Genomic DNA, 23,191 nt, shown 5'->3' with positions numbered 1-23,191 from the left:
ATATATTTATATATTTATATGTATATGTATATAAAAATAAAATATATTATAAGTAAAATAATTCGAGCTAAGCCGAGCCGAGCTACCAAGCGAGCCAAACCGAGCCAATTTGGCTCTTCACGAGCTGAGCCGAGCTAGGCTCACTTTCTAACCGAGCCGAGCCGGCTCACTTTCAAACCGAGCCATATCGAGCGAGCTTTTTCCGAGCTAAATCCGAGCGAACTTTTTCCGAGCTAAATCCGAGCAAACTTCGAGCGAGCTCCGAGCCGCGAGCTTTTTGGACAGCCCTAATATACATACATATGCGACGGTTAGTTGACGGTTATTGTTGGAGCCATAACATATGTTCATGTATTAGATAAGTACGATGTAACATACAAATAAACATAATTAAGGATGAATATACTGTTGTGTGAGTAAGTTGTTTCCAAATAAGAAGTAAGCTATTATAACGTCTTTGAATTTCATACATATATATACTTCTTAGGCTTACTCTTCACATACACGTCTTCAACAAAATTATGACTTTATTTGTCAAGTAATCAAATATTGTAGAACAAAAAAGGTTTTAATAAAACTAACTAAAATAAAATGTTTTCACGCATGAATATAGTCACGCATGTACAAAATGAGAAATCACGCATGGGATAAAAAGCCTAATCACACATGCTATAAAACTAATCACGCATGTGATATTTCACAGCGTACGCTAAGCAAAATTGTACAATACACTTTCACTATATAATAATATATAATAACTTTATAGCAACATGAAAGGGGTGTGAGTAAAATGAACTAAAGGTATGACTTTTAAACAAATGAGAAACACCTAATTGAAGAAGGGTATAATTTATAAGAGAAAAATGCCCGGATAGTCCCTGTGGTTTCACCTTTTTTCACCTATAGTCCCCAAGTTTCTAAAACTACCTGAATAGTCCCCAAGTTTTCGATTTTTGTTCCCGGATAGTCCCTGGGTCTAACTTCAGTTACTTTTCTCTGTTAAGTGACCCCACGTGCATATCACGTGAGGGGTATTTTGGTCAGTTTACTTGTGCCTAACATATAAAAGTATACCTGCACCCCTACTCCCTCATTGTCAGTTGTTTTCCCTCCCTCCCTTAGTCGAATCCGGCTCATCATCTTCCCCTAATCTCTTCACCCCAGGTAAACCCTAAATCTGATCGATCGATCATCTGATCATCAGAATCTTCCCACGAAAATGAAGGACGACGATCCTCAACATCCAAACAACAACCGTCAGTGGAATTTCCGGTCCAATTCTGAGTATGTGAAGCCGTTTGTACCAGAGACTGTTTACGGTAAGTATCGTTAAAACCCTAGCTTCATTGTGCAAGAATGCTACAGGTTGAACAACATGCAATATAGAGAAATAAACTGTTAAAACCCTGTCATTTTATACCCTAATGTAAGTTTAATGTATGTGCAGATGGTTTTGAGAACTTTTTCAGCATAAAACTTCTTTATGGTGGTGTGTTTACTCCGTCACCAGGAAGAAAATACGCTTTTGGCAAAGCTGCTTATGTTGACTACTGCAACATTGAGGAATTTTCAGTGCATGAAATCGATTGGATGGTGAGAGATCTTCAACTATATGTTCCTGATGTGAAGTTCTATTACCATTTTAAGATTCCTGAGTTAGATTTAGATGTTGGATTATGTCCTTTAGGTAATGATGGTGATGTTAGGCTTTTGGCCAAATATGTTGCAAAAAACAAACTTATTAAGGTGTTTATAGAACATGGTGAAACCAAGGTTAAAAATTACTTTAGTCCGACACAATCGTCGAAGGTGGTTATTCAAGAATTAGAGAATGAGGGGGGTGCTGTTAATACCATTCAAAGGCCTAGAAGAAAGAAACTTAGGGTATCAAAAAATCTGTTACTTCAATGGAAAGATGTAATTGATGTAGAAGGTTCAGAGGCTGCTGATAAGGTAATTAATGATGTAACTGATGTTGAAGAGGGTAACACAGGTGGTGTAGAGACTGTTAATGCAGAGGGTAACACAGGTGGTGTAGAGGCTGTTGATAAGTTAAGTAATGAAGTTGTAAATGAAGGTGTAACTAATGAAGATGTAGAGGCTAATGTAGGTGGTGTAGAGGCCAATGTAGGTGGTGTAGAGGCCAATGTAGGTGGTGTAGAGGCCAATGTAGGTGGTGTAGAGGCCAATGTAGGTGGTGTAGAGGTTAATGTAGGTGGTGTAGAGGCTAATGTAGGTGTGGAGAATGCATCGTTCCATAACAGTTTTAGCTATGATTTTGACAATGCAAATTTCTCAACTGATTTTCCAATAGATGGTGTGTCTAGGCAAGCTGAGGGTGATGAGTCTGAGGTTGGTCAGTCTAAGCAAGCTGAGGGTGGTGAGTCTGAGGTTGGTCAGTCTAGGCAAGCTGAGGGTGGTGAGTCTGAGCATGTTGAGGGTGTTGAGGCAAGTGATGGTGCTGAGGCTGATGATGAATCAACTGAGGGTGATGATTCAGATGACAGTGACTTTGTAGAGGGGTTAGAGAGTATGGATGAGGCTGAGTATGACATGATGGACTACCATGCAAATGTTGACAGGGGTGTGGAGTTTATGGGAGCTGAAGTAGAGTCTGTTGGCAACCATGATGTGGATACCAGTGATGACTTATTAGATGATGAAAATCTAAGTTATGAGTCTTTTGACAGTTTGACTGATGAGGAAATGGAAGATTTCGAAACTAGGAGAAGTTTGAAATTAAGAGAGTTGAGGAGGAAAAAGAGGGTTGCACAATCAACATCCCAAGTGACCTTTTATGTGGGTCAGTTGTTTCCAACAGCCAAAGCGGCAAAAGACAAGATAAACAAACATGCAATTGAAACAAGGAGGTCACTGTCTTTTCTAAGAAATGATAAAAGAAGAATTAGGGTGGTTTGTGAGGGTAGATGTCCAATATTCACATGTGGGCCAGATCAAACTGGGCCCAGCCAAAGTGGGCCTGGTATCCATATACAATCTGCAAGTGGGCCTGGTATCCAAAAAGGCAAGGAATCTTCTGCAAGTGGGACAAAAAAGGGGTTTAAAAAGGGATTGGTAGAATGCAATGATAAAAGGAAGGGTAGGTTAAATAGTGTTGATTGTCCTTGGGTTTTGTACTTGTCTAGATTGAGTGATGAAGATGAGACTTGGGTGGTAAAGACTTACCAACCCAATCACAAGTGTCTCACATCCAGAAAAATACAGCCTTTCACTTCTACCTTCTTGGCTAAACAAGAGTTTGTGATGAATCAGATTGCAGCCAACCCTAATATTTCAGTAAGTAGGCTACAAGAAGAGCTTGGGAGGAAGTATGAGCTGTCTGTGACAAAAATGAAGGTATAAACCCTAATTTCTGCTTCTGTTTATTTTCTTTAATTATAAACCATTGACTAATTTTAAGTTGATTATAGGCTTTCAGGACAAAGCTCAAGGCCACCAAAAAGATTGAAGGGGACTTCAAAGTTCAGTATGCAAGCCTCAGGGACTATGTCATGGAACTGCACAGGACCAATCCAGGTACAACAGTTAAATTTGTTGTTGAGCCTGAGTGTAACCCACATGCACCCACAAGGATCTTCAAGAGGATTTACATTTGTTTGGGACCACTGAAAGAAGGGTTTAAAGAGTGTAGGAGGGAACTGTTGGGGTTAGATGGGGCATTTATGAAAGGCCCCTACCCTGGTCAAATGCTAACAGCAGTTGGTTTAGATCCCAACAATGGCATTTATCCTTTAGCTTATGGAATTGTTGAGGCTGAGAACAAAGACTCCTGGATCTGGTTCCTATAGTGTATTAAAGATGACTTGGATCTTCCAGATAATGCAAATTTCACCTTCATTTCTGACAGGCAAAAGGTATGGTATTAAATTCAGCAAGAGTCATTCAGCAATTAGCATAAGTCTGTTTTTTGTATGATTAATGTTTGAAATGTGATGAAACAGGGAATAATACCAGCCATAAGTCAGGTATTTCCAGCAGCTGAGCATAGATTTTGTGCAAGGCATATTTGGCAGAACATGAAACTTCAATGGAGAGGAGATGCCTTCAAGGATTGTCTTCAAAATGCATCCAAAGCTTATACAGTTCCAGATTTTGAAGCAAAAATGGAGGAGTTGAGGTTGTACAACATTGAAGCTTATAATTGGTTGGCAAGTATTCCACCCATTCACTGGAGCAGGTCTCATTTTACAGGTATATGCATACCAAAACTTATAACTGCTGTTTAACCTGTTTATTGATGTTTCTGCTGTTTATTGATGTTTCTGCTGTTTAATGCTGTTTATGTCTGTTTATTGATCATTCAGTTTGGCAATTTGATATACAGGTAGGGCACAATCTGATGTGGTGCTGAACAACATGTGTGAAGTCTTGAATGCAAGGACAGTCAATGGTCGAGACAAGCCTATAATTTCTGCTTTGGAGTTTGTCAGAGAGTATCTAATGCAGAGGATAGTGAATGTCATCAGGAAGATTCGGCAGACAAATGGTCCACTTACTCCTAGAGTTGCAAAGATCTTTGAAAACACAAAGAAATTAGCTGCAAATTATAATGTTAGGTGGAGTGGTGGGACAAAGTATCAAGTCAGTGGTAAGGTCACAGTGGATGGTGCTGCAACACATAAACAGTATGTTGTGGATGTTGTGGATAGGGTTTGCACTTGTAGAGAATGGGAAGTTTCAGGAATCCCTTGTAGGCATGCTGTGGCTGTCAATTGGGACATGGCAATGAATGGCCAAGAGGTTGGACCCCCAGAATCATGGGTTAATGAATGTTATTATCTTGAAACATGGAAGAGGGTTTACAGTCATACCATTGGTCCCATTAATGGTAGAGAATTATGGCCAAAATCACAGGTTCCAACCAACCTAACCCCACCTCTGCACCACACACCTATCGGCAGACCTAAGAAGAAAAGAAGGAAGGATGCTGTGGAGTTGCAGGATGAAGTTGAAAGGGCTTCACAAGCAAGAAACAAGAGAAACAGGGCTGCTGAAGCTGATAACGAGCAGGCTGTGGTTGGTGGCAAATTCACAAGAAAATGGAAGTCCGTGAAGTGCCAGAAGTGTGGTGAAAAGGGCCACAACCAAAGAACTTGTGGAAGGACCAAAACAGTTGCCGGGCCGAAGAAAGGGAAGAAAGGTAAGAAGAAGAAAGATGGTAATCAACCTACTGAGGCTGGTGAGGGAGCTCCAACTGTTTAAGGGTTATGGTTCTTCGGGTTGTCGGGTTATGGTTTTTGGGTTGTCTTAAGGGTTATGGTTCTTTTGGGTTGTCTTAAAACAGTTATGCAGTCTTTTGTGTCTCTTTAGCTTATTAAAACACTATGACAATTATCATGTATGGTTGGATGTTTAATGTTCAGTCGTTTAAAGTTTATGGTTTGTAGTATTTTCTGTTTTACTTTCATGTTTGTGGTTTAAAGTTTGGACAAGTCATGTACAGGTTATTGTGTTCATTTGCAGCTCATGTTTGTGGTTTAAAGTTTGGACATGTCATGTACAGGTCATGCACAATGTCGTATGTGCAATGTACATTTTGCAGGAACATGTTATTATGTTCATTTATAGGAACAGCTCATGCACAATGTCATTTGTGCAATGTGCATTTTGTAGGAACAGGTTCATACACAATTTCGTTTCGCATAAGATTCGACCAATATGTTTTGCACAATTTCGTTTCGCATAAGATTCGACCAATATGTTTGCACAATACACTTTGCACAATACATAGTTACTTCCAAACAACCTGCTGGTCATTGAATGCTAACCATATTTCACCAAACACAGTTTTCCAACATTTAAGACATTGAATGCTAACCATATTTCACCAAAACAACCAACTTCATTGAATGTTATCCATACATCAGATTTTCAAAAACATTACAACATCCTTAACATTTAACACATTACAATATCCATACAAATGCATTCAAGCCTTAACATATATCCAAAACACAAACCCTAAAACTATCAAAAGAACCGTAATAATCTTGTTCTTCAGCCGATTCTTTTCCCGCATCTTGGCTAACTCAACATCAACTTGGTTTCTGTGTCTTAGAAGCCCTGGAATAATTGCCACTGCACGACTGCACATTGGTGGGTCCACCCACCCTATGAATCTTCCACAGTTGGGATTCTACAGAGAAAGACGAAAGGATCAAACCTTTTAAGCCCTAGACTATTAAAATCGCTAATAGTATACATTACCATGGTTGGACAGGAGTAGAATCGGCGACCAGGGTTGAGATCAGTCCATGACGTAACTATGATTGCATCTTGGCCACAATTGCAGAGAACCATGACGATGATGGATTCGAGGCTGCTGAGGAAGATGAACAATGGAGAAGACGATGGAATCGATGCTGTTGGTGGTTAGGTTTGTGGGAAAAAGGGTGTTATTTAATAGGCAGAGAAAACAATGAATGTAAACTGACCAAAATACCCCTCACGTGATATGCACGTGGGGTCACTTAACAGAGAAAAGTAACTGAAGTTAGACCCAGGGACTATCCGGGAACAAAAATCGAAAACTTGGGGACTATTCAGGTAGTTTTAGAAACTTGGGGACTATAGGTGAAAAAAGGTGAAACCACAGGGACTATCCGGGCATTTTTCTCAATTTATAATTTTTTTTTACAGTTGGTTATTATTATTTTTAAAGATATAATATAATATAATGAGGGCAATGTTGTCATTTTCAATATTTTACATTCAAATTGCTTTAAAAAATAAACCGCCATGATATCAACTGAAGTCCACCGACGGCCTTTGCACCACCATGTTCCGACGGCGAACACCCATCTCCGATAGCAGCCTGACGGTCCGACCACCCTGTCTCATCATCTCTGACCTCTCAATTTGGAGAAACTGGTACGCGTTAATTTCTAAGTTCGCTGTTAATTTTGTAATCTGTAAACCCTAAATTATTAGAAAAATTGTAAATACCATCTAGCTGTTAGCTGCTTCGTGCTTGAAGTTATGTATCTATCTCTGATATTGTATTGTGTTTATCTTTCTGGACTCTTGTGATTGCTCTCTAGGTAAATTTGTTACTATTGGACATTGGTACACTAGGTGTTCGATATAATGCTTCACATAATCGTTACAACATGTACCAGTAGGGCTGAAAATTTCAGACACGGACACGAATACACGACACGACACGAAATGACACAGTCTTAACAAGTTCGTGTTTGACCCTTAATAGGTTTTGTCTTAATCAGGTCGATACGATAAGACCTGTTAGTTTTCGTGTCGTGTTCGTGTTTACCTATTTCGTGTCCGTGTCTTATCATGTTCGTGATATGCCAGCCCTAGACTCCACACACCACCCCTCCAGGGTGAATTCGTGTCTTAATAGGCCGTTTTCGTGTCTTAACAGGTCATGCTCGTGTGTTAACAAATCGTATGATACATTTGTAAGTTTTTCCGTGTCTTAACAGGTCGAGTTCGTGTAACCTGTTTATTATCGGGTTCGTGTTCGTGTTTGGAGAAACTGACACGATAAGATTTTGTGTCGTGTTCTTGTTTACCTGTTTCGTGTTCGTGTATTAACAGGTCGTGTCTGACACGATATGCCAGCCCTATGTACTAGTTTTACATATTATTAATGTTGCTCTCACCTTTGCAGGCGAAATAAGTGAGGGGTTTTGTCGAATTTGCTACTTTTATTGGCTGCTGAAATGGTTATTATTTTAAGACCTTATAAATCGCTTTTTATTAAACGGTTTCGATCATAGTTGATACTTGATACCAGCCTTACCCTCTTCAAAAATTCCTAGAAATTCATACCCTGAAATCAAAATGTCCGATCACATACCTTTCGACATTCAAGTGGAAATCATTAAAAGGCTTCCTATAAGATCATTGATTCGGGTCAGATCTGTTTCAAAAGTATGGAAATCTGTGATCGAGTCGTCTGATTTCATTGTTGATTACACTGTCCACAACCATGATCAACCGCAACATTTGCTTATAAGGTACAACAATCTGTACTCTGAGGAAACATATGTTTCGATTGTAGATGATGATACGTTCCCACAAAACAAGGTTTCCATTATTGTTCCTCCGTCTGTTAACCTACTTTGGGATTCATTTGTCGTCGGTGCTTCTCATGGATTGGTATGCTTGTTCGGTTATTATCGAAATCATGATGATTTTGAATATTGTTCTGGTACGGCTATGGCTGTTCTTTGGAATCTGTCGATTAGAAAATCAGTTGCTATTGCTGTACCTGATGTAGATTGGCCTGCAGGAACTAATTTTGGTTTTGGGGTTTGTCCTGCAACTAGTGACCCTAAGATTGTAAAGATTACTGATACGCATACACATAAGAGGATGAAAGGTGTAAGTTGCAGCAGGCATTGGCTGGTTGAGGTTTTTAGTTTGAGCTCAAGGGTTTGGAGAAGTTCAGCTGGTAATCTATCTGATAATTTGTTTGAAATTAAATGGCCTCACTCTCAGGTAATTGGTTTGGTACTAAAATAAGTACCAGTGATACTAAATTTGAGCTTCTTGTTTCATTTGATTTGTCAAGTGAAGAATTTAGAGAGATATACCTCCCAAATACGTTAGCATTTCACGATCCAATGTACATGTATGTATTTATTTAAGCTATGTGATTCTCTTATTGTGCTTCAAGAGTGGTCAATGAACGGTATATATAATAAAGTATGGATGATGGATAATGGTGATTCAAAATCATTTACAAATCTTTGCACCATTAACATACCAAATTTGTCAAGTTGTCCACTGGAGTTTAGGAGGAGGAATGGTGAACTTATGATGAGATTAACAGATGACAGCGATGCACTTATAGTTTATAACCCCTTCTTAGAACACATCAATGATCTTGGGATTGAAGGCCAATGTTATTCATCACTCGTGAGCTCGTACACAGAATCTTTAATTTTGCTTGATCATTAGTTGATGACGAGGATGATGAGTGTTTGAGTAGGGAAGAAAGAGCAATTACCTCTTGATATTTCAAACAGATCTATTTTCGTTATTTAAAAGGTGAACATTCTTCTCTTATCTGTTAGTTCTATTATTCTAACATTAACTCACAACTAATGTATCATATTTTCTTGCAAATTAACATATGGAAATATCTTGCTGACAGTCAAGTAGTCTTCTGCAACCTTAAGCGGTTCACATACGGGTTAAGGCCCTTTTGACATGTTTATTTTATAGTCAATCAATCAAACAAATGGTCCTTGCGGTTTGGCCCTAGTCACACAATGCTTGCTTATGTCATGTACTCAAACTTATTAAAACAAATATTTGAAGGCGCATTATCTTATTTTTGAAAGAAAAGATATGTTTTCTGTTGATGACATCGAGCTGCTGACGCAATGGTGTTCTTTCCCGTTTGGTTTTCCATTGGAAGATGAATGTATGTATGTATGTATGTTGAAGAAACTCAAAAGAATGTTGAATGTGAGGTATGCATCACACAACTATCTGATAAATTGCCTGACTTAACATTTAAGAATATGCAAGTTTCAGATTAATATAATTGCTTAAGCTCCAAATATGGAATGTTGTCATCTTACATATGTTGTTATAATTCTTGTATACCCATGCAACAAGTATAGTTGTTATTTGAACAATAACTTATATTAACTATTACATCCAAATGTCAAGTAGAAGCTTGATTTGTGGAGGCGTTTGCACATCTATGAGTTTATGTAGTGGAATAACTAAAAAGTACAATAACTACTATCACATCACTGCCATGTAAGCAAAGACAATAACTAGTGTAGTAGTTTAACTAAAAATGAAATAAAAAAGATGTGATTGGTTTGTGTGTAGTGGATGCCATTCCTTGCTCCCTTGATGCCCGTTATTCCTTTGGCGAAGGACTTAATTGGCACCCTCAATATCTAGCCAATGGTGTTTAACTAGATAGATTACACATGGTCTTATAATGATAGTTTATTCAGCAAGGGGAGGGCACAGTGAGGAACACTAAAAAGTAGGGAACCGACTCAAACGAACTCCGATTGGACTCATTCCAGCGGCATCTCAAAGAATTTGATTGGCTAATCTTTTAGGCTTTACTGGGTGATTGGCTTTGAGGTACTTACTATTGAAATCAACTATGAAAGGAGGCGTGGTGATGTAACATACATATTGATAAAATCAACAATAGTCGATAAGTAAATCGACAATACAAACACGAAGCAATTATAATAAAATTTTAGGTAATCATATTTAAACGGTCGGTCTAATAAAGGAATCATGTTAAGGTTGACCAGTTTAACCTTATATAATTAAACATGGCATCACCCCCATCATTACTTTAATTGTACAATTAACCAGACCCCATTTTTCAGCTGGATAAAAAACATAAAACTTTGTGCAAAGAACTTGGATTAGTATCTAGGATTGACTTCTTTTTTGTAATACTAAGACTGGAAGGCATGGGGGCCGGCTGATGCCCGGCTAGGCCCGGCGCCGGACCCCCACACCGCCCCCCTGGGGCTCGGCCCATCACACCCGGCGACCCACAGCCGGGTCAGCCGATCCATTTGGTTTGAAAAGTAGCCGTTGGCAACGGCATTATTTAATTAAAAAAAATTCCCTTTTTCTATAAAATCACCTATTTTCACCATTATTTCCCCACTTTCAACCCAAAACCCTCTCACTTTTATACCATTTTCTCCCTACTTTTATAAAAAAAAAATATCTTTTCACCCACAATGGCTTCTAATCCTTGGTGGCCCTCGTCTTCGGATGACGAAGAGGAGATGTTTTTCGCAAACGCTGTACTACGGGCGGGACAGATTCTAATCGAAGAGGAAGAGGAAGAGGAAGAGGAAGAGGAAGACTTCTCGTCTGAAAATGTTATTACCACACGAATACGGATTAACAGAGACCGCCAAGGTTTTCATTACAAAATTTCATTGTCCTTATTTTTTTTAACTCGTACTTATATATTTTATACGACAGGAGCGCACGAGAAATTGGTGAACGATTATTTTTCGGATGAACCACTTTACAACGCCGACATTTTCAGACGCAGGTTCCGAATGAGTCGCCGCTTATTCACACGGATTGCCAATGATTTGGCGGGGCTAGACCCGTTTTTCACGCAACGTCCTGATGCTCGAAATTATGAAGGGTTTACAACGTTACAAAAGTGTACTGCGGCCATTCGCCAACTGGCGTACGGGATAGTGTCCGACGCTTTGGACGAGTACTTACAGATGTCGGCAAGAACTACGCGGGAATGTTTGTATCGGTTTTGCCATAATGTGGTGAAACTGTATAGCAAAAAATATTTGCGGAAACCAATCGCGTATGATGTTCAACAGTTGTACCAAGCTCATGAAGCAAGGCACGGGTTTCCGGGAATGCTTGGTAGCATTGATTGTATGCATTGGGGGTGGCATAATTGCCCGACTGCGTGGCGCGGCCAATATACGCGAGGTGATCACGGCTATCCAACCGTGATACTTGAAGCCGTGGCATCACAAGATTTGTGGATATGGCATTCTTTCTTTGGTCTCCCTGGTTCACTCAACGACCTCAACGTGTTATACCAATCGGCGATCTTTACCGATGTCGTTAATGGAACCGGTCCGGACACACGTTTTACAGTTTCTGGGGTTGAGTATAGACGTGGGTATTATCTTGCTGACGGGATATATCCGTCTTGGTCTACAATTGTAAAGACTATTCCATATCCCGAGGACGAAAAAAGGAAAAAATTCGCCAAGCGTCAAGAAGCTGCAAGAAAAGACATCGAACGTGCTTTTGGTGTCTTACAAAAAAAAATGGGCCATCGTTGCACAACCGGCACGTGCGTTCACACCAAAAAGGTTGCGTCTTTGTATGTACGCTTGCATTTTGCTCCATAACATGATTATTGAAGACGAAGGTCGGGCGATTTGTGAGTATGATGAGAATGCATCTTGGGGGAACACTATCCCGGTTGATCCCCCACAACAGGATTTAAACTCGTTCTCGCTAACACACGACTTCACGCATGCAAACCTTCAACAAGATTTGGTAGAACATATTTGGAACAACGTTAACATGGTGGACGGTGACGGAGCCGAAGACGAAGACGAGTAGTGTATTTGTTTTAAATTTTTAAATCTAGTCTTTTTTTTTTCAAATTTTAGGTAGCGTAATTTTTTATTTTTTAGGTTATGTAATTTTTATTTATGTTATGTAATTGATTTTATTATCTTCCTTTATGTAGTATTTTTTATAAAGTTAAACAAATAAAAAATAAACTATAAAACTTAAACAAATAAAAGTTAAACAAATAAAATGAATTAAACAATAAAAAAATATGTGGTGGGGCCCCATCCTCCATCCCCCTCCATCTTCAAATTGGCTCATCCCATGCTAGCCGCCTACATGGAGGCTCATCCCCGTGAGGATGAGCCAAACCATACCTTCCAGTCTAATCAATAAGGATCATTTTCTTTCACGAGGCATGTACCCAGGGGAACATGTTGGCTTACAACCACTTTGACTCGTATAGACTAGTGAATTAAACGAATCTTATCCACATTATTATATGACTTTTAAGTATTACCGGATGTCTTTGATACCAATAAATAAATTGATCGTGTTTGTATTTCACGATTCAACCAGCAAGCCAACCTAACACACAATTGGCAACCATAATAGAACCTGATTTTACTAGCATTTGATAAAAACTAAATGTCTAAACATACATTGGCACTATCAATCACAACTTTAACCAAATTACATGTCTATAGTGCTCAAAAAGCTATCAGATCCAAATTTATCACTAGTAATGGTGACAGTTATATTTTGCCAACAAAAAACTTGTTGAACTTTTTTATGGACGGTGTACTGCAAAGGCAAAAGAAGAATACTAACAGGACCTACGCCACGACATTCACATGAAAGGTTCTCTTAGAGCGGTAGGTAAGTTGAGTTCGGGCTCGGAAATAGGAAGCGGCGCAAAATACAAGTCAACCATGTCTTTGGTTACGGCTTCCAAACTTGGAGTATCCCACTGCCAAATTCAAGAAAAGAACATCAACATTTTTACATTTTTCTTGAAACACCTCTCATCTCGTAGTCATATTCAAAAGTGGTAAAGTGGGTGGGTTGATAACGGGTCAAGTTACACATTCTAGTAGTTTGCCCTAAAAATACACTTTGGGTGATTTTCGAATTGTTTGATATGTTCTTTTTTTACCTTGTATATTTTACTTCACTTGTTTGACCCATTATACAGATCAAACATAACCTAGTGGTCCCAGGGCTATGCCCTTAGCCCTTCTCAATGCATAAGCATGAGCCTAACAAACTAACCAAATTCTCTCCTACTTTCTATAATGACTAATGCCTTATTTATAGAAGTAGTAATTACACTAACCCCCCTTTCACAATTACAATATACTATTAAGTATGCAATTTCTATCAGATAACTAGATAACTGGTTGGTTATGGTTTTCTAAGTCTAATCGGAATGGATGGGCTTGAAGGGAGGGCTTGGAGTGACATGTGGCCATCACGTCAGCAGAGGGGGCTTTGCCCAAAAAGCACAAGTGGAAGGGGCTTGAAAGGGGCGTTTTAAAAAGATAAACATACAAAACAAAAACCGATCATAAATTGAACATTCTTAACAAGATTAGTTACCAAGATACAGCATAAGTCTCATAATTGCATCATTTACCTATGATGCCACGACGTAGCATATGTTACTCTCCAACGCGATTCTCCTATTTCTCAACATAAACAGATTTTCGAAAACCGCTTTCCGTTTCTCATTCATTTCTTTTCCTAATTTAGTTCCCCAGATCAAACTCAATTTTTCTTGAAAAAATTGACAGCACCAGCCTGAATTTCAAAAACGATGAAACTTGAGAGTTCAATCCAGCATTCCAGTAACGATACATTGCCTCAAAATCCCCAATTAGATAAATATATGCACATCTGATTACTTCGTTTATTCTGCTAAATACAATTTTTTTTCTTGACCAAATTGACTTTTTTTAAATGATTAATGTAAGCTGCAGTAACATAACAACATGGGGATGTAGCTCAGATGGTAGAGCGCTCGCTTAGCATGCGAGAGGTACAGGGTCAAACCAGTGAAAACGCTAAATTAAATGGGTTATGTTCGAGTTGACATGTCGAATTCACGAGTTGACCCGTTTATTTTTGTACATTACTATAAAATATGTTTTGTATCGGAATTTAAGTAATTTGGATATTTTATGTCAACATTTAAATAAGAGTAAAATACACTGATAGTCCGTATGGTTTGGTGAAATTTTATCTTTAGTCCCAAACTTTTTAAAATTACACTCTTAGTCCCTGTGGTTTGACAAGTTGTTACTTGGATAGTCCTTGTCATTTCACACCCACTTAACCAGAAAAACTAACCTCCATCCGCTTTGGGGACTATCAGAGTAACAACTTGTCAAACCACAGGGATTATCCGAGTAACAACTTGTCAGACCACAGGGACTATCCGAGTAACCTTCATCCGCTTGAGGGACTATCCGAGTAACAACTTGTCAAACCACAAGGACTAAGAGTGCAATTTTGAAAAGTTGAGGACTAAAGGTGAAATTTCACCAAACCACAGGGACTATCCGTGCATTTTACTCTTTAAATAATAAGAGATTATTTAACACCAAGTTTTATAATTTAAACGTCATTATTTTATTTCCATTTGTAATTTGGTTGTAAATTAGTAATTTTATAGCATTAATATGCAAAAATAATGATAAACATTCATGTTAGTTTAACATGTCAGACTTGTGTCGTGTTTATGTTTATGTGTTTGACATAATTTTCAGGTTTGCATCAAAATTCAATGTTCGCATCATTTTAGTCTTTAATTCTAGAATTTCGTTCTTACAATCTAGATTAGGGAGGTTGACATGAAACTTCGTAGTGCACGTATGAGAGTATATATGTTGGTTGTTAATCTTGGTTTATACAAAAAAATTTGAATATAGACACTAAAGAATTCTCAAGTTATTTCATAAGGTGTTTAAAAAATACTTGTAAAAAAGTATAATTACTTCAAAATGTTGTTTAGTTTATTTGATAACTTTGATTATTATCCCAGAACTAATAAATTAGTGTTTAAGAAAATGACACATTTAGTTAAATGCGTTGTGTATGGGTTAATTAGTCATGTTAGCCATGTTATGTTGAAACGACCCGTTTAAAACAACGTTACACGCCCATGGCTTTATAGCATAGTGGCATCTTGAGGGTGGGATAAGACTTTGTGACCAATAGGTTCTGGATTCGATTTCCACAAGGGGGTTTTTTCCCATATTAATTGGGTTTCTTCCTGAATTGGTATATAGACATTATGCCTAGTGGAGATGAATATGATCGGGTGGTTCCGCTGGCGGCACGATGATACTCCAGTGGTCCGTCAGTGATCTAAATTCAACGTTAAAAAAAACAGCATTACACGTTTTGTTAGTGATTTTAGTGACACCAACCCATTTTAAATTAGTTGGATTTACTTAAGCCAGACAAAAACCTGAATAAATATTGATTACAAGATGTGAAGTGCATGTTTGTTCAAAACAATTTCTAACTCTTGTGTTAATAAACCCAATGGTTGACGGGACGTCTTTGGTCTATTTCTGGCACACATTTCCAGAAAAAAAACACACCTCGACCTTGTTTTTTTCTTTAATCAAATTCTGAGAGTAGCATCCAAATACTTTGTTTTGAGATTGAGTCATACATGCTTCAAATACTCATCCAAGGCCTTTCAAAACTACAAAACCTGCGTGTCATATCGACAATATAACACGCGTGAACACACACTCCTCGTTCGAGCTTTGATGACGAAAGCTCACAATCATCACCCCGCGTCCTACTTTGGGTAAGGGTTTCATCTAATTTAAGTCCCTATGGTTTCACTTTCGTAAACTTTGTTAAAAATTGTGATTTCAGTCCCTGTGGTTTCACTTTCGTTACCATTTCAGTCCACCTCGTAACCATTTCAGTCCCTGTACTTACAGAATAAATGGATTGAAATGGTTACGAAAGTGAAACCACAGAAACTGAAATGGTTACGAAAGTGAAACCACTGATGAGACCGAAATCGCAATTTTTAAACTAATTGATTGAAATAGTGATTTTTGACAAACCACAGGGATGAAAACAATAATTAACTCTAATGTTTATAACTATCCTAGATTTCTAGATTGTGAATTTGGGTCAGGTTATGATTCTCTTCAACAGTGGTTGGGGCTTAATCGTGGGCCTGAACCAAAAAACCCAAAACCACTACTGCATTCCATCATACAAGCCTCCTATTGCAACCATCCTGCAGAGTTGTTATCATACAAAAGGGCACTACGTTAACAACCTGAAAGAGGAGAGTTGACCGGTCAATAATTGAAATAAAAACAACAATTGGTATATCACAAGTGGTTGCGTTGACCATATTTTCAAAGAAACAGCAAACGACTAAGAAAAACATTGGATAGAGAAGGGCCTCTCCGCGTGGTGGCCTTTGTTTTTCCTCAGGTAGTAGTCATGCATAAAAATCAGTAAATCTACAACAATATATTAATGTGAGTGGAGCCAATTTACGCCCCCCCTCTCTATATATATACATATATATGTACTAGTGGTAAGCCCGCGCGCGTTGCGGCGCGATAAACAGATTCTTTTTATAATTCTAATCAGCAATACGGGGCGGAAACATAATTCAAACCTTAAAACGATAAATAAATTATATATAAGTTGTATATCTATATTACCGATCCGATAGGTGTAAAAGAATACCAATCCGTGTTAATAGAAAACCAATGATCAAACATTTAACTAAGAAAGGGTTAAATGAGGTACTCCATTGAAGATGTGAACCAAAAGTTGGCCACCAGTACCAGCCGACTAAAGAAAATATCACTCTTTTCTTTCAAATTAACTTTTTTTAATAATTAAACTCCATTCTTATCATACTTTCTTTAGCATAAAGATAATAAAAATGACAACCTTTGATCTAACTATTATTTGTTAAGGTTTGATCATAATTAACCATACATAGCGAGTCAATCTTATTGAATTCCAAGATCAAAACTAAGCACCACCCACATGCCTGTGACACAGTGATTTACCTCCCTCATGTTAGCTGTAAGATCGACTGGTGGGGGTGCTTAGCTAACATCATCTTAATTATTGAATTTCCAAACACATAGAGCCTGACTGCACCAAGATGTTAAGCTCCTCGGACTCTGCTCAATAGTGACAACTAAACCAATTGGTCAGTACTGTCCAGACACATATATATGTATTTTCTTTGTTTGTTTATAGCCGGGGTTTGTCTAGAATATATACCTGAAAATGATGGCCAGGCCTAGTGATAAGGAAAGTCCATCATACAACTTGGTTGTGAGTCTCCGACACCATGTTCTACTTGCCAGCCCTCTGTTTCATTTTTAACAAACCAAAATGTAAATCCATCAAGTGCTCCAAAGAAATCATCTGAAACAAACAGACACTGTATATTCTCTAGTTTTTGATTTTTAATGTACCTGAAGGAATACAAGTCACCTGATCCACCTAATGTGCGCATTGGTGCATCGTCCCGACGTAAATCCGACATAACCTCGTTGGCGCTTTCATATTAATGAGTTCCATGATCAGAAAAAGTGTCATCAAAAGAACTAATTCGAAATTACAATAAAATCATAATAAAAATACTTACTTCAGGCACAACAATCTGATTAGTATCAGAAGTCTCAATTAACGGCGTATTAGTCATGAACCATGGTTGCTGAGAAGACGCCTTTGCGGCTATTTTCCCCTAATTCCACTCTGTTTTGATAACGCCCTCAAAGAAACGTTCCGTCACTGAAATCGCACAATTCACAGAGTAATTGCCAGGCTTCAAACATAAAAGCGACACATGCAAAAGCATACAACACTAAAAATGAGTATAGTAAAGTAGAAATGTATAGTAGGGAACCGTTGTTCACCACATTCACTGATAGTCATCCGAAGATTGGGTAGAAATGTATAGTAGGAAACCCGCGCGTTGCGGCGGAGCCGAGATTGGGTAGAAATGTTTCGGTCGGAATAGGAACGGGTGAAATACTGACCAACCAAATCAAGAACCGATGCAGTTTGCACAATTCATAACGAAATTATATATATTTAGATAAAAAATAAAGCATACATAAAGAGGAAATCATTCTTATAAAGAATAAACTGGTATAAGCAAGCACCAACCTCATGAAGTTTACTCCTTCTCCCTTTAGAGTCTATGGGGAAACGTCGCAGCATGATATATAATCTAAAGGCGTTGAATATACAAATAATCCATGAAACAAAACAAGATTATATCAATAAATTACATATAAGACTGAAGAAGATAAGATAAATTTCACATTTTCACATGCCTGATGATATATCTCAGCCTAGTATCACGTTATTGTTTAGTGTTCGCGTTTTGAAACAATTTTTTATGACTTGTAGTATTTGCATTTTATAAGTTTTTATCGTTCGGATAAACTTATTATCAAATTCAACATGCTCACCTTAGGATGCAAATGTAACACTATTATCGCCAGCAGCAACCGCCAAAAGGTTTCCTGTTAAAGACCAATATACCCTCCAAACAGGAACCTTGAAGTCATACAACACCTTACCATTCCAATTGTCACCTTCTTTTCTAATAGTCCATATCAGAACAATATCATCCACAGAAGCGCTTCCAAGGTTCAGGGCCGATGCAACAACACAGACCCAATCAGTGTGCATTTGTAAGGCAGGAATACAGTCCATTTTCCAAATCCCGTTACACAGTTTCCATACTTGTTATCACACCCACCAGAAGCCTGTTTAATCTCAGCCCGTTTGTAGCTCAGTTGCCGCATCCCCTTCCCATATGAAAGTATAGGTCACACCTGAATATAAGTGTCCAATTAAACAAAAGATTAATTCATAAGAATAATTAAGAATAAAAAATATAACATATTCTAAAGAAAACTCATACCATGCGGGCGTACGCCTTTCAACTCTAGGATCCTCGCCATAATATTTATCTGAATTCGGCTCGTATTTGTAAGTCGGTGGAAAATTTAATGCGCCTTCTGTCGACCCGTCAAACGCAACTCCTGGTCTTAGCTTCAAATTTATGGTAACGTTATTAAATAATCTCAAAATTTATAAGGAAAAACTTCGATGCGCACGTTAGCTACGGTTCGCAATTTCTTCCCACTTACTTATGAAAGGGTCAGGTCGGTTTGTATTTTGTTAGCTAACGGGTCAAATGGATAAAATCTAAGAATTTTGGATAAAAATGAAACGTGCCAAAGGGGTCAAAAGTTTTTCAACGTGTATTTTTAACGCATACAACCTCATAATCGATTTATACAAGAAAATCAAAGTTTACAAGAAAATCAAAGTTACGAATATAGTAATATCATAACTTACTTGATCAAATTAAAGCGGTAATTAAGATCACCCAGCCATATAATTAGCCTAAAAATTACAAAATCAATTTGTAAGCTTTAAACATGAAATAAGCAATAACCAAGAATACAAACCACATATCTAAATCCTGTACTTTCTTGTGATCCTTAATGCTCCTTGGAACTGCAGCATTTGACAGTGAATTAAAACGCGTTCTTTTATATATTTCATCCACATCGGCATTCCTTTTAACAATATCAATGTCCCTCTCACCAGACGTTAAATGAGTGCATATGAAACAAAAATTCGTCTGATATATAGACATACTCACTGATATGGACCCCTGAAAAAAAATCACCGATAACTTTTATTTCGATAAATTTATGCTAAAAGTTAAAAAAGAAAGAAGAAACGAACCTTGTTACCTATGTAGCCCATTACACCGACGCCAACGGTTGATACATGCACGTTCTGTATATGCTTCCGCAAGCTTCTATGGACCCAAATTGACTCCGGTCAGTAACACCAACATCAATCCTTCTAACATCTATCTCTGCTTGTCTACAAAAACAATCAAAATACATAAATCTCAATTTCCCAAGAAATGTCATTCAAGCATTTTCACAAACACTTGGTAGGCACTTGAAAAAACTATCACATTCTCACAACCAGACAGCAAGCACTTATAATTTCAAAACCACCCACCCTGATTTCTTAAAATGCAGATCTGAATAATTTCACAAAGATGTACTTTATATAATCTCACCATAGAAAAATTAGAAATCAAGGGATTTGTTGCTTACTAATGTATGATGAATGATATAGTGAATATGAACTATTAATCTCGCAGTTTTAAGCTTAAGCCGCTCAGGTAATCAGTATAATTATTCATAAAACTTTGATGAATTAGTTCAAAAGAACTAACTATTCAAATGTGAATATACTAACCAACTAATTAAGTATAAACATTACAATCATAAGATCAAAGAACAACATACCTCTGATTAAACACAAAGAATGAATTTGACGCCATTGTAACCAATAAAACTATTAACAACATACAAAGATAGATTTAGGGCTAAAATTATCGATTTAAGGCTTATCATCTTCCGAAAATCGAATTAAAGAGAATACCTTTTTGACAGAGATGGCAGTCTTGCACTGAAAGGGCTCGTCGGAACCCTAATCGTCTCGCCAGAAATCTTCACAACGCCATGTTAGTTTCTGTCGCCGTAAAGTCACTCCAACTCGACCTGAATCAAACATGTGAAACATGTGAACCACAAGATTCATCTGCCCGAATCCTAATAACCCTGACTGGCGACAGAACCCTAAAGCCACCGTTGTTGGAGGATGACGTGTAGGATTTGTTCTATAGATGGTTGAACACACTGCCATGGTTTCGATTACACTCAGATGGTTTCATTCTTCAGGAGGTTTGGAAGAGAAGGAGTGACAAAATGTTTCCTTCGAAGAGAAACCATCGGTCTCTCTAAGTTGTAATACCTGTGAGGAATAGTCGAAGAAGGAAGAGACGTACAATGGGAACCGAAAAGCTTTAGACAATTAACGCAGGAGGAGGTTTACTATTATACCCTTGTGGTGTCTTAAAATGTTGGTTTCTTTACAACTTTGCCCCTATAAAACAAGCTTACATTAGTTGTACATCTTTCTTTAAGAGTTGGACGCAATGTAAAATTACATTTATGTACGTCACTTCTCCTTTTTATAATAGTATAGATATATAGGAAGAAATCGCATGTGAATTCCAAAAATTCTGAAAATCTAACGCATGGACATCATGCTGCCACGTGTTACACTTTTTCGCTGCAACTTTTTTAATGACACCTACAACATTTTCTGACACTAACACACTTTCGTAACAGTGGAGAGAGAAAAGAATGTGTTACATTTTTTCAACTATTCACATTTTGTAACTTACATATAACACTTTTTTATTGTTTTTTACAGCAGTTTTTTAGATTATATGAAGTGTATGGATTTTATAACTTATATTTTATGAAGTTTTTATTTTGTAATATGCATAAAAAACATGTTACATTTTTTTTAAAAACGGGAATTTTATATAACAATGTAGTTGTCACACTTTTTTGTGTCAGATGAGAGAGGAGAGGGGAAAGAGAAAAGTGTAAAGTTGTTACACTTTTTAACAAATTGTAAGATTCTCTGAAAAAGTAACTTATTGTACACTTTTTAATAGCAACCATTGATCACATTAGATTGATGGTGGAGATGAAGTTTTCAGGTTTTCTTTAACTCAGGTGGGTCTTCAATTTAAGCCCACTTTTAGGCCAACTTATTAGGGTTAAGGCCCAAGAGTCCCCTATATAAAGAAAACTTCTCATTTCAAAGAGGCAGGATATTTCTCCTTTCCACTTGGGGGTCTGTCTTCCCTTATCTCTTACAACACATACTTATGCTTATATTCATATGCAATTTTATCATGGCAGATACGGTACTGACTTGAGCATCAGAGTGCCCTCGGGGCGATCCCCCCGGGCCCTCTAACGATATTTTCATGTGGTCGCAGCTCAAGACTCGATATACCATAAGAGGAACCGTCGTCATGATGACGAGAGGATGAACCTGAACCGGATCTCGATGAGTTCAAGGTTAGTAACGCAAGCCGTATTGATCTTGGATTCGACACAACCCAAAGTCAAACCAATTCTTTACCCTAGTCACAACAACAACAAGCCGGTTTTTAACTAGGGTTCAAAATTCCCATTTCACCGCCACCATCCACATGCCTAGTGTAAACGACCCACCAAGTATCGATAACGTAGTGTTTAATTATTTATCCTTGAATTGCTTAACAAACATGGTGGCTATTACAATGGGCACTTGAAGGAAACTTGCAAAGCATACGACACTCTTGGCTGCCAAATTTGTGCTATCAATAAAGAGCACCTCAAGCAAAAGCATGTAAGCTACACCTCCACAGGTCGTAAGAATAGAGGCACATGTGTTGGATGCTACTTTCTCCCCCCCTACAACGGTAAAAGGTGTAACCGCTACTGGGGTGTTCAAGATCGGATTATCCGGTTTTCGGATATCCGAAAATCGGATATCCAAAAATTTCGGATAGTGAATATTGATATCCGAATTTTCGGACACGGATTCGGATATCCAAACGGATATCTGAATTTATAAAGAAAAATAAAAAAAATCCGTTTCGTGTATAGATTAAAACTAAACTTATATTTGATTTTCCAAATTTCCAACATTTAAAATTAAAAACAATCATAAATTCACACGAATCCAATTATTTACTACTTTTTTTACTAATTTTTACAATACTTCAAACTAAATATAATGCTCACATACTATATATATTTATAAAAAAAATAATTAGTTTTCGGATATCGGATAATCGAATTATCTAAAATTTTTGAAATTCACATCCGAATCCGAAAATTTGGATTATCCGGTTTTCGGATATCCGAATTTTCGGATATCCAAAATTTCAGATATTTCGGATACGGATTTTCGGATATTTCGGATTCGGTTTCGGATCCGGATTTTTTTGAACACCCCTAACCACTACGGCTGCCCACGCTTGTTTCAAGTCCTCATCCGCAGCTCAATTGTGTCTCTCATTGACATCTTTAGTGCGTAAAGCCCAAATAAACGGGAGAACAAGGAGAATAGATGCACAAGCAATGGACACCCCCAGGTATATGGATGTGATACTGTTTGGAATCATAGCGATGCACACAAGTATGCTGGTGGCGGTAAACCCAACAATAGC

General features: G+C 37.8%; 3 protein-coding genes and 1 long non-coding RNA gene across 19 annotated transcripts; 3 read left to right on the top strand and 1 right to left on the bottom strand.

Moving 5' to 3' along the window:
• The first annotated feature begins 956 nt into the window (after positions 1-956).
• LOC110909678 lies at positions 957-5,314 on the top strand. The gene is made up of 6 exons (XM_022154506.2): positions 957-1,319; positions 1,448-3,357; positions 3,432-3,719; positions 3,810-3,875; positions 3,963-4,212; positions 4,346-5,314. The coding sequence occupies exons 1-6, from the start codon at positions 1,220-1,222 to the stop codon at positions 5,221-5,223; spliced, it is 3,492 nt and encodes a 1,163-aa protein (XP_022010198.2). The 5' UTR covers positions 957-1,219; the 3' UTR covers positions 5,224-5,314.
• Positions 5,315-6,763: 1,449 nt separating this feature from the next.
• On the top strand, positions 6,764-9,356 carry LOC110911635 (F-box protein At4g19940-like). Of its 2 annotated transcripts, XR_002577207.2 has the most exons (3): positions 6,764-6,891; positions 7,652-9,036; positions 9,143-9,356. XR_002577207.2 is itself a non-coding variant. In XM_022156257.2 (2 exons), the coding sequence occupies exon 2, from the start codon at positions 7,825-7,827 to the stop codon at positions 8,506-8,508; it is 684 nt and encodes a 227-aa protein (XP_022011949.1). In that variant the 5' UTR covers positions 6,764-6,891; positions 7,652-7,824; the 3' UTR covers positions 8,509-9,356. The 2 variants fall into 2 exon arrangements, 1 of the variants encoding a protein (XP_022011949.1); XM_022156257.2 differs by having other exon boundaries at positions 7,652-9,356.
• A 1,368-nt stretch (positions 9,357-10,724) lies between these two features.
• Positions 10,725-12,102, top strand: LOC110913716. Its single transcript, XM_022158539.2, has 3 exons — positions 10,725-10,908; positions 10,975-11,784; positions 11,900-12,102. The coding sequence occupies exons 1-3, from the start codon at positions 10,725-10,727 to the stop codon at positions 12,100-12,102; spliced, it is 1,197 nt and encodes a 398-aa protein (XP_022014231.1).
• Positions 12,103-16,897: 4,795 nt separating this feature from the next.
• Positions 16,898-21,002, bottom strand: LOC110911636. Of its 15 annotated transcripts, none has more exons than XR_002577212.2 (13): positions 20,554-21,000; positions 20,418-20,466; positions 19,837-19,980; positions 19,574-19,762; positions 19,441-19,488; positions 19,001-19,131; positions 18,543-18,911; positions 18,235-18,298; positions 17,982-18,099; positions 17,711-17,856; positions 17,538-17,621; positions 17,341-17,430; positions 16,898-17,254 (listed from the first exon to the last, which is right to left on the bottom strand). It is a non-coding gene; the product is annotated as an uncharacterized LOC110911636 (long non-coding RNA). The 15 variants fall into 15 exon arrangements; XR_004882019.1 differs by lacking the exon at positions 17,982-18,099 and having other exon boundaries at positions 19,554-19,602; positions 19,693-19,762; positions 20,554-20,999; XR_004882018.1 differs by lacking the exon at positions 17,982-18,099 and having other exon boundaries at positions 19,574-19,602; positions 19,693-19,762; positions 20,554-20,999.
• Positions 21,003-23,191: the final 2,189 nt, after the last annotated feature.

The sequence above is a fragment of the Helianthus annuus genome, chromosome 15 (assembly GCF_002127325.2).
Source record: "Helianthus annuus cultivar XRQ/B chromosome 15, HanXRQr2.0-SUNRISE, whole genome shotgun sequence".
Taxonomy (NCBI): Eukaryota; Viridiplantae; Streptophyta; class Magnoliopsida; order Asterales; family Asteraceae; genus Helianthus; species Helianthus annuus.
The sequence above is the reverse complement of the archived record's forward strand: the minus strand, read 5'-3'. Positions and strand labels throughout refer to the sequence as shown.